Source organism: Littorina saxatilis, linkage group LG12, assembly GCF_037325665.1.
Source record: "Littorina saxatilis isolate snail1 linkage group LG12, US_GU_Lsax_2.0, whole genome shotgun sequence".
NCBI lineage: Eukaryota > Metazoa > Mollusca > Gastropoda > Littorinimorpha > Littorinidae > Littorina > Littorina saxatilis.
This window is the reverse complement of record NC_090256.1, coordinates 40406681-40421769: the sequence shown is the minus strand read 5'-3', so window position 1 is coordinate 40421769 and position 15089 is coordinate 40406681. Positions and strand designations below refer to the sequence as shown.

General features: G+C 40.9%; 1 protein-coding gene across 2 annotated transcripts; it reads right to left on the bottom strand.

Annotated features, from left to right (window-relative positions):
- Positions 1 to 781: 781 nt before the first annotated feature.
- On the bottom strand, positions 782 to 15000 carry LOC138981938 (polycomb group RING finger protein 1-like). Of its 2 annotated transcripts, XR_011460742.1 has the most exons (9): positions 14872 to 15000; positions 14352 to 14454; positions 13729 to 13881; positions 12654 to 12728; positions 12048 to 12147; positions 10640 to 10781; positions 8680 to 8760; positions 4640 to 8282; positions 782 to 4174 (listed from the first exon to the last, which is right to left on the bottom strand). XR_011460742.1 is itself a non-coding variant. In XM_070355114.1 (8 exons), exons 1-8 carry the CDS (start codon positions 14893 to 14895, stop codon positions 8226 to 8228), a joined length of 735 nt encoding a protein of 244 aa, XP_070211215.1. In that variant the 5' UTR covers positions 14896 to 15000; the 3' UTR covers positions 782 to 8225. The 2 variants fall into 2 exon arrangements, 1 of the variants encoding a protein (XP_070211215.1); XM_070355114.1 differs by having other exon boundaries at positions 782 to 8282.
- Positions 15001 to 15089: the final 89 nt, after the last annotated feature.

Below are 15089 nucleotides of genomic sequence, written 5' to 3'. Positions count from 1 at the left end.
TGTAAAAGTTGAGGCGGCACTGTCACACCCTCATTTTTCAATCAAATTGATTGAAATTTTGGCCAAGCAATCTTCGACGAAGGCCGGGGTTTGGTATTGCATTTCAGCTTGGTGGCTTAAAAATTAATTAATGACTTTGGTCATTAAAAATCTGAAAATTGTAATTAAAATTATTTTTTTATAAAACGATCCAAATTTACGTTCATCTTATTCTTCATCATTTTCTGATTCCAAAAACATATAAATATGTTATATTCGGATTAAAAACAAGGTCTGAAAATTAAACATATAAAAATTATTATCAAAATCAAATTTCCGAAATCGATTTAAAAACACTTTCATCTTATTCCTTGTCGGTTCCTGATTCCAAAAACATATAGATATGATATGTTTGGATTAAAAACACGCTCAGAAAGTTAAAACGAAGAGAGGTACAGAAAAGCGTGCTATCCTTCTCAGCGCAACTACTACCCCGCTCTTCTTGTCAATTTCACTGCCTTTGTCACGAGCGGTGGACTGACGATGCTACGAGTATACGGTCTTGCTGAAAAATTGCATTGCGTTCAGTTTCATTCTGTGAGTTCGACAGCTTGACTAAATGTATTTTCGCCTTACGCGACTTGTTAGGACTCCTTCCATCTTAAGATCCGATTTTCTCAGATTTTTTGGGGGGTTCCACTGCAGTTCAGGAAGATTTCCCCAGCAACCAACACTTAAAGGGGCTTGCATGAAAATGCTAAGTGTATTGATAATTCACATTTGCAAATCACAACACTGCTCATTTGCTATTTGATATTTCCTTTTTATTGGCATTTCAATATAACATTTTTGTTCACCTGCATTTTCTTTCCATCAGTGGAAAAATAGACTATTAGTTTCACATAAGACAGAGAATTTTTTAATATCTATAATTATGCTATGTTTTCATACACATGTCATCAACAACAACAAAATTTTAACAAGAAGAGCAAACGCTCGATCGAGTCACTTTCGCAGTTCTGAATATTATATGAGGCATCAGATGGACAGGAAGAAATTGCTATTCACAACACAATACAGATGTAAATAATTTGATGTAAAGAATAATCCTATAAAGTTTGAATCAAATCCGATGAATAGTTTCAGAGATATGATATTTCAATTTTTTTCCTTCAAGACATACCTGTGACCTTGAAAAAGGTCAAAGGTCACCAAAGCAGACGTCAAAGTGTAGAGGTCACTGGGAGTCACGTTCACATAAAATTTGAGCCCGGTCACTTTTATAGTTTCCGAGAAAAGCCCAACGTTAAGTTGTGTGTTGCCGAACAGAAAAGGCTAGTTATCTCCCTTGTTTTTCTGATAACGTTCGTAAAAGGCTACAGATGTAAATACTTTGATGTAAAGAATAATCCTACAAAGTTTCAATCACATCTGATGAACTTTGTCAAAGATATAAAATGTCTAATTTTTCCTTTGACGCTGACCTGTGACCTTGAAAAAGGTCAAAGGTCAACGAAACCATCGTTAAAGTGTAGAGGTCATTGGAGGTCACGACTAAACAAAATATGAGCCGGATCGCTTTGATAGTTTCCGAGAAAAGTCCAACGTTAAGGTGGTGTCTACGGACGGCCGGCCGGCCGGACGGCCGGCCGGCCGGACGGCCGGCCGGCCGGCCGGCCGGACAGACTAACACTGACCGATTACATAGAGTCACTTTTTCTCAAGTGACTCAAAAAGTGAAAAAGAACATACATTTTGTTCTGCCTGCAGAACTCAAAAATTATTATGCTCCTTAGCACCTTGGAATTACATGTATTAATTAATTTACCACTAGCTGAAAAGGTAGAAAGCGAAAAAAACATTATCGAAAAACCAACCTTGCCAAAATATATTATCTTTGTTTGAAACAAAAACTTATTCAACCTGTTCACATGAGCAGCCTCTAAAATAATGTAATCATCCATTCTGAGCATTTACTGAGATTATTACACTTCAAGGACAGATTATGACATACATACAAAAAATCAAAACGAGAAAATTGTCCTGTCTAAGAGAACAGACGAAAAAGACTGAAATAAGAGAACAGAAATATTAATGCTGCCAACAACAATCTTGTGCAATAATTAAAAGCACAAAGGTACTGCTGCTAATTCTTACTTTATATTATATACAAGACCTTATTAACTAAGAACGAGAAGGCAAACTCACATGTTATTGTCAACATCTGAGCTCTATCGACAAGCAATGAGAAACTCCAAAGCATATGATGTGTGTCTGAAAAAAACTCGGCTTTCATTTGAGTTTCTCCTCAATGCTTGCCTTTTCAACTATAAAAAACCCAGTTTGCTTGCAATTGTGTTGCTGACCTTGTCATTCTGTGAACATTATGTGCACTAACACAATCATACAGAATACTCTCAATATCCCAGCACACACATGATTTCTTGAAATATGCCGAGAGGTACAGTGGAACCCCCGTTTTAAGACACCCCAATTTAAGACTTCCTTCCTTTTAAGACCTTGCTTTTTCAGATGTCCTGTTGATAACCTCTGTAAATTACCTCCATTTTAAGACTCCATCCTTTATAAGACCTGATTTTCTCAGATTTTTGAAGGTCTTAAAAGGGGGTTCCACTGTACAGCATTTTTGCTGCCAAATACAACCCTTCAAAACAACAGAAACACAAACATACAGATATTTTCTGTAACTCTGCTCATGTGCATTTGCTGTAAATCTACTGAGATGTATAGCATTCCTCCTGCTAAAAACCAGCCCTTGAAGAAAATACAAACACACAGATACAGAATTTTGTTCTTTCTATTCATGTGAAAAATGACCTGAAGAAAAATCCAAGCCCGCAACCCAAATTCCTCTTTGTTCAGAACTAAATACTGCGCAAAACCATACTTGCTTGACTCATCCTCACACAAACTGAATATTTTGTAATAAAATGCAGAGACCCCAGGCTTCCTTCCAACAAAACAGAGTACAATGTAATGCAATTGAAAATACACAAATGTACCACTGAGAGTTCAATTTTCATAAATGGAACAAAACATATCCCATCAGTGGCTTACAAATAAGCAAAACATTTAAAGGAACTTTACACAAATTTCCAACAAAGAAAGCATGACTAAAATAATCTGGTAGAGTAACAATTGATAATTTGACAGAAAGTTGATGCATCAATTCTACAGTCGAACCCGGGCCCCTTCTGAGGGTTGAAGTTTGTACCCTTTTAAGCCTACGTTTATTCAGATCTTTAATTTATAACCCCCTAAAACTTTACCTTTATTTCGGTACACCCCCCTCTACCAAGACCTGATTTCCAAGATTGTTGGAGGCCTTACAAGGGGGTTCTACTGTACCAATTACAACGACCAAGAAGCCTGAGCCTTACCCTTAAAATTAAACACAGAGATCTCAGCTGCTAAACCACAGGTCAACCATTTAATACTGAATACAAAACAAGCAACAGTTTACATCAGTCAACTGAAAATACATATATCTATGTTATAAGCTTTCTGAATTCTTCCAGTTTAGCAAAATCATACATAATATTGAAGACTAAGGGATGATGATTTTTAAAGCAATTTTACGACACAGTGTAACAATTATTATGAAACAATGATCAACACACACAAGTACCTTTCCATTCCCGTCGCGATATAACCCTTCGTGGTTGAAAACGACGTTAAACACCAAATATTGCTATTTCATATGTTACGTGGATTTCCATTGATCAACTGGGCAAAACTGAGCTCATTGTAAAAGTGATATCAACGACATTTCCGTCGATATCAGTTTTGATATCGACGACCTCTTTATTGCTTCCCCACTTCAAAAACAAAAACACCTGAATTTAAAAACAAACAAATGTATATGAAAATGTAATGATCCCAGAATTTAGTTGAGCAAGTGACTAAAGACTTTTTGAAAGAAAAGACATTTTTAAAATACTGAAAAGTACAAGAAAAGAGTGAACAAAAAGAAATAATAATCAGAGGGAGGGATATGGAACAGCCAAAACTGAGACAAATACTTTTGTAATTTCTTTACAGTAAATACAAAATGTCCAGAGAATTAGCAATATATCTAACATTGACTGACTGTGTGATGATATCTTCTGCTATTTGTCTGTTTCGACAGTGATATCAAAATCTCGACCTCCTTTCTCGATTTTGATATCACTGTCTCAACAGACCATAGCCTGGGACAGTAGGGGCGACCACCCCCAACCAGGCGCGTTCACAGGTGGCGGATAGTGAGATGGCCTTCAGATATGGAGGTTAGCTGCGAAATAAGCCAGGCTTGCCAGGACGGATAAGCAGTCGCGGACCAACTGGCGGTGCTTCCAACAGGATGGGGCGGGGTAACAGGTGGCACTGTTACACTCAAGAAATACCCCAGGTCTCCAATGACGGGAGCATCATGCGATCAAGAGCCGCATCTTAAGTTCTAGCCCTGGGGAAGGTCACCTCAGATAAACAAACCAGCCCGCTATGGCCAAATAGCCGGGTAGACTGGACTCGACAGCCCTGTAAAGCCACCAGTCTAGGAGAAGGACCACTCCGATATAAAAACACGCTGAAGCCGGATGAGCTGGGCCATGTATGGCGCATAACGACAGCTCAACGCATCAACGCTCATATGACAGACGACAACAGACCATAGCAGAAGATATCATCACACAGTCCGTCAATATTATGAGTTATTTCTAATATGCTGACTGTTAGCAAATGATAACAGGCATGTCGAGAAAAAAGATATCAAGCATGAGCCTTTTAGGCGAATGCTGATATCGTTTGTGAGACATGACTGTTATCATTTGCTAACAGTCCGCATATTAGAAACTAGATGAATACCCGCGTCGCCGGGTACGGCTTCGCCGGGAAGAAGTAGAGCCGACCGAATACCCTGCTTCACCGGGGACCCGGCTTTGCCGGGTGTATGCAGGCTTCGCCGGCGCACCGTACGAAGGAAGGGAGATAAACGCGCAAAACACTGGAGAAGATAAGGAAGAGTAATACCCGGCTTCGCCGGGACAGTGACCTTCTAAAAATAGTAACGGGAATATGGATTGAGCGTTGTGTTCTAAAAATAGTAACGGGAATATGGATTGACGCCACACGAAGGAAGGGAGATAAACGCAAAACACTGGAGAAGATAAGGAAGAGTTACTGGGAATGGATCTGGGAAGATGAACACAAAAACACAAATCGGTTTAGCGCTGCGCGCTGAGAGCACGTGTTGAAAATTCTGATCGACCAGGTTGTGTCCGGGGTCTACCTGAATATGCCCACCAAATTTGAAGCAGATCCATCGAGAACTTTGGCCGTGCATCGCGAACACACACACACACAAGTGGTATATATATATAGATAACGGTTTTATTACCGTTTAATTCGACCAAAACAAATTTCGAAGCGACCCCGCGAATTAGACAGAACAGCCGCAATGGGAACTTGAGCGCTCCTACCTGATTATGCCTGTCAGTCAAAGAATTCTCGTGACCTGGGTCAGCCAATCAGAGTAATACTCCTGACGTGATGAATATTCACAGATCAAATGCGTTTGACACACAACAATCTCACAAGATAAACCATGTTCAACATGCGTTTCGGTTGCTTCGCTTTTTCTTGTTGAATAGAGAGCGACAGATTTCGAACCGACTCAAGACGGATGGGAAATGACGTAAAGATACATTTGACGTAACGCGAGTGACGCAATTTCACTTGATTTTTCGAACTTAGGTAATTTAGATTTCAAGTGAGCGGGTCAGCATTTCACACTCAGAGAATGGGCGGAACCTTGCTGTTCCGTAACGCACCCACCGACAAAACTCGCTTTTCGGTATTTTTTTTTAGATAAAGAGAGTATTATCTGACAGCGGGGCCCAAGGACTGTTATGCCGGGGTGGAAGTAGAGATAAGCGCCTACTTCCCAAGAAATGCTCCATATGGCTTCGTGTCTCCAAACACCTCTGACAGTCAAATCCAGCTCCTGGCCTTCACGTGGCGGGCCCTGTCTTCGACTAACAGGAGAAGGGATGCAGGCGGGTCCCTGGCGCCTTAAAACCAGCTGCTTCGGGCAGATGGGGCTCGTCAACCTTGGATGGTCGCTCATCTAGGAGAAGGACAACTCCGATTTCAAAACCCGCACTGCCTTGTGTGCGCCTTGGGAAAGGCAAAGGCTACGAGAAGGAAAACTTCGACAACAAACCCGGGTAGAGTGGACTCGACAGCCCAGCAAGGCAGCTACTCTTGGGGAGGAGGCAACCCTGAGTAAGAACCTCAACCACCGAAGACGGAAGACAGCAGCCAACTTGGCGTGGGGAGAAAATCGGCTGTCTACGCTTCCACGATAATAAACATCGAACGCAGAAGAAGAAGAAGAATCTGACAGCATTTAAAGTGTCATTCTGTAGAATAAATCACGCTGATCTTGTTGATTTAAATTTTTACTTTGTTTTGTCAATTTTTAGCTTGATATACAAAAAGGGTCCCTGCCTGAACGTTATAACATTTAACAGGTCACCTAGAATCCGTCCTGATTGGTCAAAAAGCCATATGGGGCACTGAATTGGTAATAATGGGTAAAAAAGAAATAAAGAGCCTTTCCATTCATGCATTTTGGTCTCTCTTAACACTGACAAAACAAGCTGAAAAAAGTGCATGCATACCTTATCCAGGCCTGCCTGTATATTTTTTCTTCAACTCATTGTTAGGGGAATTCTGCTCTTAACATATCTCTAGACAAAAGACTGTATTATTTATACTTCAATTAATTCTTCAATTTTCAGTTCTTTCTTTCTTTATTTGGTGTTTAACGTCGTTTTCAACCGTTCAAGGTTATATCACGACGGAGGGAAAGGGGGTGATGTCAATTGTTTCTTGTTCACAAAAGCACTAATCAAAAATTTGCTCCAGGGGCTTGCAACGTAGTACAATATATTACCTTCATGGGAGAATGCAAGTTTCCAGTACAAAGGACTTAACATTTCTTACATACTGCTTGACTAAAATCTTTACAAACATTGACTATATTCTATACAAGAAACACTTAACAAGGGTAAAAGGAGAAACAGAATCCGTTAGTCGCCTCTAATGGGGAGCATCGGGTAAATTCTTTCTCGTCCCAACCAATATGGGACTCCCCCTAACCCGCGGGGGGCAATTCATTGGCACACATACATCACAAGCTCTAAATAAAAAGTATCACACACAACTCAGCCTACACCTCCTTCGTGAAAAGATCACCATTCCCCTCGCTCATCTACACAAAAAAATGGTTTGGGAACTACCTTTGTTTATATTTAACACAAAGCAGTTCTAACGTGGAGATGATTCTGCATGAAACTGCTGCCTTTAGGTATCGATCCCACGGAAATAAAGGACGCCTGAACAACCATGGATGTTGATGAGGATAATGACACAACCCATGTATGCGATGTACAAGCACTGTGCTTGACAACCACTTGCAGAGCAAGCCAAGCATAACAACAAAGCTATGCTCACACTCACAACTGCCAATCACTTGCAGTGCAAGTGATGTGTAACAACAAAGCTATGCTCAGTCACAGCTGTCAATCACGTGCAGTGCAAACGACGTGTAACAACTGTCAATCACTTGCAGTGCAAGCGACGTGTAACAACTGTCAATCATTTGCAGTGCGAGCGACGTGTAACAACTGTCAATCATTTGCAGTGCAAGCGATGTGCAACAACTGTCAATCATTTGCAGTGCAAGCGACGTGTAACAACTGTCAATCATTTGCAGTGCAAGCGACGTGTAACAACTGTCAATCCTTTGCAGTGCAAGCGACGTGTAACAACTGTCAATCATTTGTAGTGCAAGCGATGTGTAACAACTGTCAATCATTTGCAGTGCAAGCGACGTGTAACAACTGTCAATCACTTGCAGTGCAAGCGACGTGTAACAACTGTCAATCATTTGCAGTGCGAGCGACGTGTAACAACTGTCAATCATTTGCAGTGCAAGCGATGTGTAACAACTGTCAATCACTTGCAGTGCAAGCGACGTGTAACAACTGTCAATCATTTGCAGTGCGAGCGACGTGTAACAACTGTCAATCATTTGCAGTGCAAGCGATGTGCAACAACAAAGCTATGCTCACACTCACAACTGTCAATCACGTGCAGCATCAACACTGATGACCGCTGCATTTCACAACAATGTTTAAAGTTTGATCTGTTTCCTGTGTAGCTTCTTCCGCTCAGGGATGTCAGGAAACCTTGTCATCGTCTGTGGCGAACCGGTAGAACAGCACCATGGGGATCTCCTGGTAAAAAAACACAAGAGAACCAAATCTAATAAAATAAGCAGAACTGTTTTCACAGGAAGGATTGTGCCTTCACAGTCTACAAACCAAATCCAAGAAAGCAAAACAGGTTATGTGTGTGTTATGTGAGTGACTGTATGTATATTTGGATGCTTTTTAGTGCAGTTCTCAATTCAATGTGACATATTTTGTGTTTTAAACTGCCTGACATTGTGTTGCAATGTTCTTTGTTTTTATAAGGACAGTCAAATCTCAAGAAATCTGTTTCCTGAAATCAGTTCTGTCATTTCCAGGAGATATTTTTAGACCTTTGCTTGAAGCAAACAGCCTGTTATTAAACCAAAAGCTCAAGATGCCACAGTTTATGAGTGTGAACTTCGTAGATTTATGCACTTACCTTTCCATACCAGGTCATAAGGTAAATCTGTTTGAGTGATGTTTCTTCAGCCTGAACCTCGTCATCACACAAAATGTCAAACTGGAAGGATGAGAAAAAAGAAGGAAAATGTCAGTGGAAAACCAGGGAATACATAATATGCAGCTAACCTGTAAGTTTGACAATGTAAAGTATAAAAGTTTCTAAAAAAAAAAAAACACACACAGAAGGGGACAGCACTGTGCCACTGACAAGCAGGATCACTCTCCATGCAAACAAATTACAAAGATTTATTTTTCATTCTATTACATTTTCAGAGCATGAATTTCCTCCCTTTAAGAACTGAAACACCCAAACCACTTAGCATGTAAGTGGCAGTGTAGGAGAAGACAATACGTTCATAAAACCCCCTTCTACTTTCATGCAATCACAAAAATTAATCAAAATTACTTCCATGAGGTCACAAAAATAGATACTATTCGGATATAATTTGTCAAGTTTTTATGAATTGTGGAAGAATTGCTTTCCCTCGTTTCCATAGAAACACTGACACAAGCCTATGAATACAATGTCATGTAACTTGCCTCAGTGTTTCTATGGAAAAGCAACTCTTCCACAACCCACACAAACACCAAGGCAAGCCTACAATGTCACAAATAGCTTGCCTAAGTGATGCTATAGCAAGGGAAAGCAACTCTTCCATAACCCACACAAACACCAAGGCAAGCCTACAATGTCACAAATAGCTTGCCTAAGTGATGCTATAGCAAGGGAAAGCAACTCTTCCATAACCCACACAAACACCAAGGCAAGCCTACAATGTCACAAATAGCTTGCCTAAGTGATGCTATAGCAAGGAAAAACAAGGGAAAGCAACTCTTCCATAACCCACACAAACACCAAGGCAAGCCTACAATGTCACAAATAGCTTGCCTAAGTGATGCTATAGCAAGGAAAAACAAGGGAAAGCAACTCTTCCATAACCCACACAAACACCAAGGCAAGCCTACAATGTCACAAATAGCTTGCCTAAGTGATGCTATAGCAAGGAAAAACAAGGGAAAGCAACTCTTCCATAACCCACACAAACACCAAGGCAAGCCTACAATGTCACAAATAGCTTGCCTAAGTGATGCTATAGCAAGGGAAAGCAACTCTTCCATAACCCACACAAACACCAAGGCAAGCCTACAATGTCACAAATAGCTTGCCTAAGTGATGCTATAGCAAGGAAAAACAAGGGAAAGCAACTCTTCCATAACCCACACAAACACCAAGGCAAGCCTACAATGTCACAAATAGCTTGCCTAAGTGATGCTATAGCAAGGAAAAACAAGGGAAAGCAACTCTTCCATAACCCACACAAACACCAAGGCAAGCATACAATGTCACAAATAGCTTGCCTAAGTGATGCTATAGCAAGGAAAAACAAGGGAAAGCAACTCTTCCATAACCCACACAAACACCAAGGCAAGCATACAATGTCACAAATAGCTTGCCTAAGTGATGCCATAGCAAGGAAAAACAAGGGAAAGCAACTCTTCCATAACCCACACAAACACCAAGGCAAGCCTACAATGTCACAAATAGCTTGCCTAAGTGATGCTATAGCAAGGAAAAACAAGGGAAAGCAACTCTTCCATAACCCACACAAACACCAAGGCAAGCATACAATGTCACAAATAGCTTGCCTAAGTGATGCTATAGCAAGGAAAAACAAGGGAAAGCAACTCTTCCACAACCCACACAAACACCAAGGCAAGCCTACAATGTCACAAATAGCTTGCCTAAGTGATGCTATAGCAAGGGAAAGCAACTCTTCCATAACCCATAAAAGCCAGACAGAGTTATTTCTGAAATTCATCTATTCAGCTCTGTGAAAAAGCAACTCTTCCACAACCCATCAAGACCAGACAGAGTTGTTTCCACAATTCGTCTACTCCGCTCTCAGCAAGGGAGACAAGCGATGAAAGCTTCCCACCTTGAGGTCTGGGGGTACAGACAGCTTTTTGTGCAGCATGGCCTTCAGGTGAGAAATGAGCACACGGATGGAACAGCGCACAAACTTCTTCTCCAGCTGGCGCAGTGGTACCCGCTGACCGCAGTGGCTGCGCTCCTGGGGGCTGCAGCAAAGGACGAGACAGTGAAATCCCTGTTTAAGACCCACCCACTTTAAGGCAGCTCCCTCTACAATTACAGGCCCTGTCTTTTTAGATTTTTCGTTCATAACCTCTGTAAATTTACCATCAGTTCAAGACTTCCTCCTTTGTATTATGACCTGTGTTTCTCAGATGTTTTCAGGTCTTAAATTAAGTTCAAAGGGGGGTTCCACAGTACAGTTGTACATGTACCGCTCAAGGCACCGGGAACAAGTTGTTGTTACAGACAGGTGGTTGGTATTGAATAGTGATTTTTCAGATTTTCTTTTCATAATATCTGTTTGTTTGTTTGTTCGTTCATGGGATGAAACTCCCACGGCTTTTACGTGTATGACCGTTTTTACCCCGCCATTTAGGCAGCCATACGCAGCTTTCGGAGAAAGCATGCTGGGTATTTTCGTGTTTCTATAACCCACCAAACTCTGACATGGATTACAGGATCTTTTTCGTGCGCACTTGGTCTTGTGCTTGCGTGTACACACGGGGGGTGTTCGGACACCGAGGAGAGTCTGCACACAAAGTTGACTCTGAGAAATAAATCTCTCGCCGAACGTGGGGATGAACTCGCGCTGACAGCGGCCAACTGGATACTGAATCCAGCGCGCTACCGACTGAGCTACATCCCCGCCCCATAATATCTGTAAATTTATCCCCATTTTAAGACCTGATTTTCACTGATGTTTTTAGGCCTTAAAAGGGGGGTTCCACAGTACAGTTGAGCCACCCAAGGCACTGACAGAAAGTGGTTGTTACAGACAGGTGGTTGCTATAGAAAAGTGATTTATACAGACAAAAGCGCATTAGGGGAATTCATAATGGGCAAGTGATTGTTAAAACATGCTTTACTGGTACTGCTCACTCTGCTTTAGTTTAACGAACTAATCCCCCCCAAAATATGTAGAAAATTACCTTCATGATTCACGGATGGCCAAATCTCAACATTTTTACTCGCCAGCCGGGCGAGTAACTTCAAGAAAGTCACTAGCCCGGCAGAAATGTCACTGGCCCGGTACATACCACAGTTGATCTGCAGTGTTTATATGGCTTGAAAACTTGATTTTAAAACCAAAAGTGTTGCATTTGGCCAGAATTTTCATTGGCCAGCCGGGTGAGTTGCCAGGCGGTTTCAATTAGCCCGGCGGATTTTTTACTCGCCCCTGGCGATCGGGCGGACGATTTGGCCATCCCTGATGATTGCTCAGACACAAACACATCCTAACACAGACTGACCCAAGACGCTCCAAGCAGAGGCAGATGTGTTCATCTTGAGCAAACTTGTGTCCATCAGGCGTGTTGATGATAGTGGATAACTTGGGTGGCGTGTGAATCTCTGAAAAATTAGAAGAACAATATATCTTTACACTTCAAGATATATCAGAGCTTACAATACCAAATGGATCAAAATAAACAACAACAAATCACAATAACTGATCTCTCAAAACAAAATAAGTAACCAAAAAACACCACACAAAAAACAAAGGAAGAAAAATTAAATACGTTAAAAAAAAAGCATCAGCACTGAAGATGTTGTTAGTATTTTCTGTACTGAAAAATAAGTCATCATATATTGGGGTGTGCAAGGTGCTCGGCAACCCCCACTTTTTAAACAAAATGTAGAAAAATCAATTAAAAAAAAAGGTGCTGGCACAAAGTACATAGTGGATCGTCTATCTATAGATCGTCTATAAACAAGGCATTTCCGGAGTAAAGGGCGCCGGGGGCAAACCTGAGGAAAACAGCCACCGTAAAGTCTCAAAAATACAATAACAGGAAATTGGCTTTCAATGTAAATAATGCCACCACTTCACACAACTAAACAGGAGAAAGCTTCCATACCTGTTTTTTTGCCAGGCTTCTTAGGTGTTACGACTCCTCTTGATTTGTTGAAGTCTTCTCGTCGCTTCTCTTCATCTGCACAGACCACACATTTCATATACACTAGGTGAACGCAAAACAAACTTCATATACACTAGGTGAACGCAAAACAAACTTCATATACACTAGGGGAAAGCATTACAAACTAAAGATAGAGATTAAGAGAATAACAAAAGGCATACAGGTGTTCGGAGAAAGAGAGAGATACATTTAGTCAAAATGGTTATTTGAGAAGTTGTTCACACCTCAAAACAACTACTTGCTAGTGCTACACAGTTGTTTGCAAAACATAATAATTCATTGATAATAATATGCTCATGAATGCTTCTATACAAATTTCTCACAAAGCAAATACAAGGGCAAAGAAAGCCTTCACTCAGAACAATATAAGAATTCCATATTGGAGCAAATCAAGTCCTGGAACTATTTCATCAGGAATTCGGAATTCCCGATTTCCTATACAATAATACATGCCCACAAACACTGTACGCTACCTTAAAATCCACCTCAAAAAGGGACTTTTCAAGTCTTACACATTTTACACATACAGGTAAAGAGAGTGTTTCACACACTGAAGATGCTGAAGGACCTCAAATCACATCCTACATCAGTTTAAGCGTTGCATCTAGAATTCTTCAACAAGACCCCCGTCAACAAAATAAGGAAGGTTTAAAAAAATATCCCCCATACTTTTTCTGTAAGTGAAACTTTAACTTGCATATCACGCAAAAAAAACCACCACAAAGCAAATATTTTATATTTTATTCTGTAAAATTAAAGCTTTATGGACACCAGCAACATATTCTTCCTGGTACAGTGGGACCCTCCTTTTAAGACACAACACTTTCAGACTCTCCCCTTTTTCAGACATTGATTAATCAGATTTTCTGTTCATAAACTCTGTAAACTTACCTCCATTTTAGAACCTTCGTTTTTAAGACCTGATTTTGTTTTGTTTTGATTTTTTGGAGGTCCTAAAAGGGGGGTTCCACTGTACTAAACATTTCAGCTCCACTGAACAAGGGTGATAACTCACTTTCTAGCAGGTGAGGCACCAACTTGTAGACAATGTCCTGCAGCGTCCTGTCAGCGCGGAGGTGAAAGAGGGGGTGTGTCTCGTGCACCTTCAGGTTGCACTGCGGACAATGCTTGCTGGTCTGGAGGTACTTGACGATGCATGTCTTGCAGACTAAAACATACAGGGAAACACAATTATTGTTTGTTTCGTTCATGGGCTGAAACTCCCACGGCTTTTACGTGTATGACTGTTTTTACCCTGCCATTTAGGCAGCCATGCGCCGCTTTCGGGGGAAGCATGCTGAGTATTTTCGTGTTTCTATAACCCACCGACCTCTGACATGGATTACATGATCTTTTCCGTGCGCACTTGGTCTTGTGCTTGCTTGTTGTACACACGAAGGGGGATAAGGCACTCGCAGGTCTGCACATTCGTTGACCTGGGAGATCGGAAAAATCTCCACCCTCAACCCACCAGGCAGCCGCGGCCGGGATTTGAACTCACACTCGCCGTGAGCTCTGGTGAGAAGGGGCGATTATAATAAGTGTCCATTATTACACACGCATACAAAACTATATAGTTCTGTGGGTATGACAATCACTGTGCTAACAGTAACAGACAATACAGATCTACACTCTCACATGTATGCAGGCATTCTGTGATTGTGGTGGCATCAATGAAGTAACCCGCACACAGGGAGCACACAATGTGGGGGTTGATATCTCGAATGCGAATCTTCAAAGCCTGAAAAACAGTGAAATGAAGAATGAAGTGTGACAGAAACAAACACCAAGTGTATGAATTGGAAAAAAAGGTCTGTTGTTCAGCAATTGTGTGAATTATAAATATAAGTACAACAAAATTAGTAGGGTATTTAACTTATTAACTGCTGACAGTGACAGTGACAAAAGAATAATGTCATTTCGCACAGGGCTATTTGTTTTTGTTTTTGCTATTGGTGTTTGATCTTTAGCTAGTGTGCAGATCTAATCGGGGTCTGAATTATTGCATCGTAATCGAAAACTAAATTTAAAGGAAATTCAAAAAATTGAGTTACTAAGTCAGTCAGATTGAGAACTTGAGACGGTAAGAACATTTTACTTCCCTCACGAAAAATGCTCTTTGAGTACAAAAACAGAACATTTTACAACTTAACACTACCTCCTCAGCACAGGTTGGATTCATTGTGGGTCACTGAAAGTCAGACTTTAACAGAATATTCCCCGATGAACAGTAAATACTGTGCGTTTTTGTTTTTACTTCGGCATTTCTAGTCAGGATCCGTGTGGGTCTCGCGCAAAATCGCGACAAGGGAGAGAACTAGCCAGTAAAATATAGCTTTTAGTTTCGATATCTGTGCTGGATTATTGCATGAATTC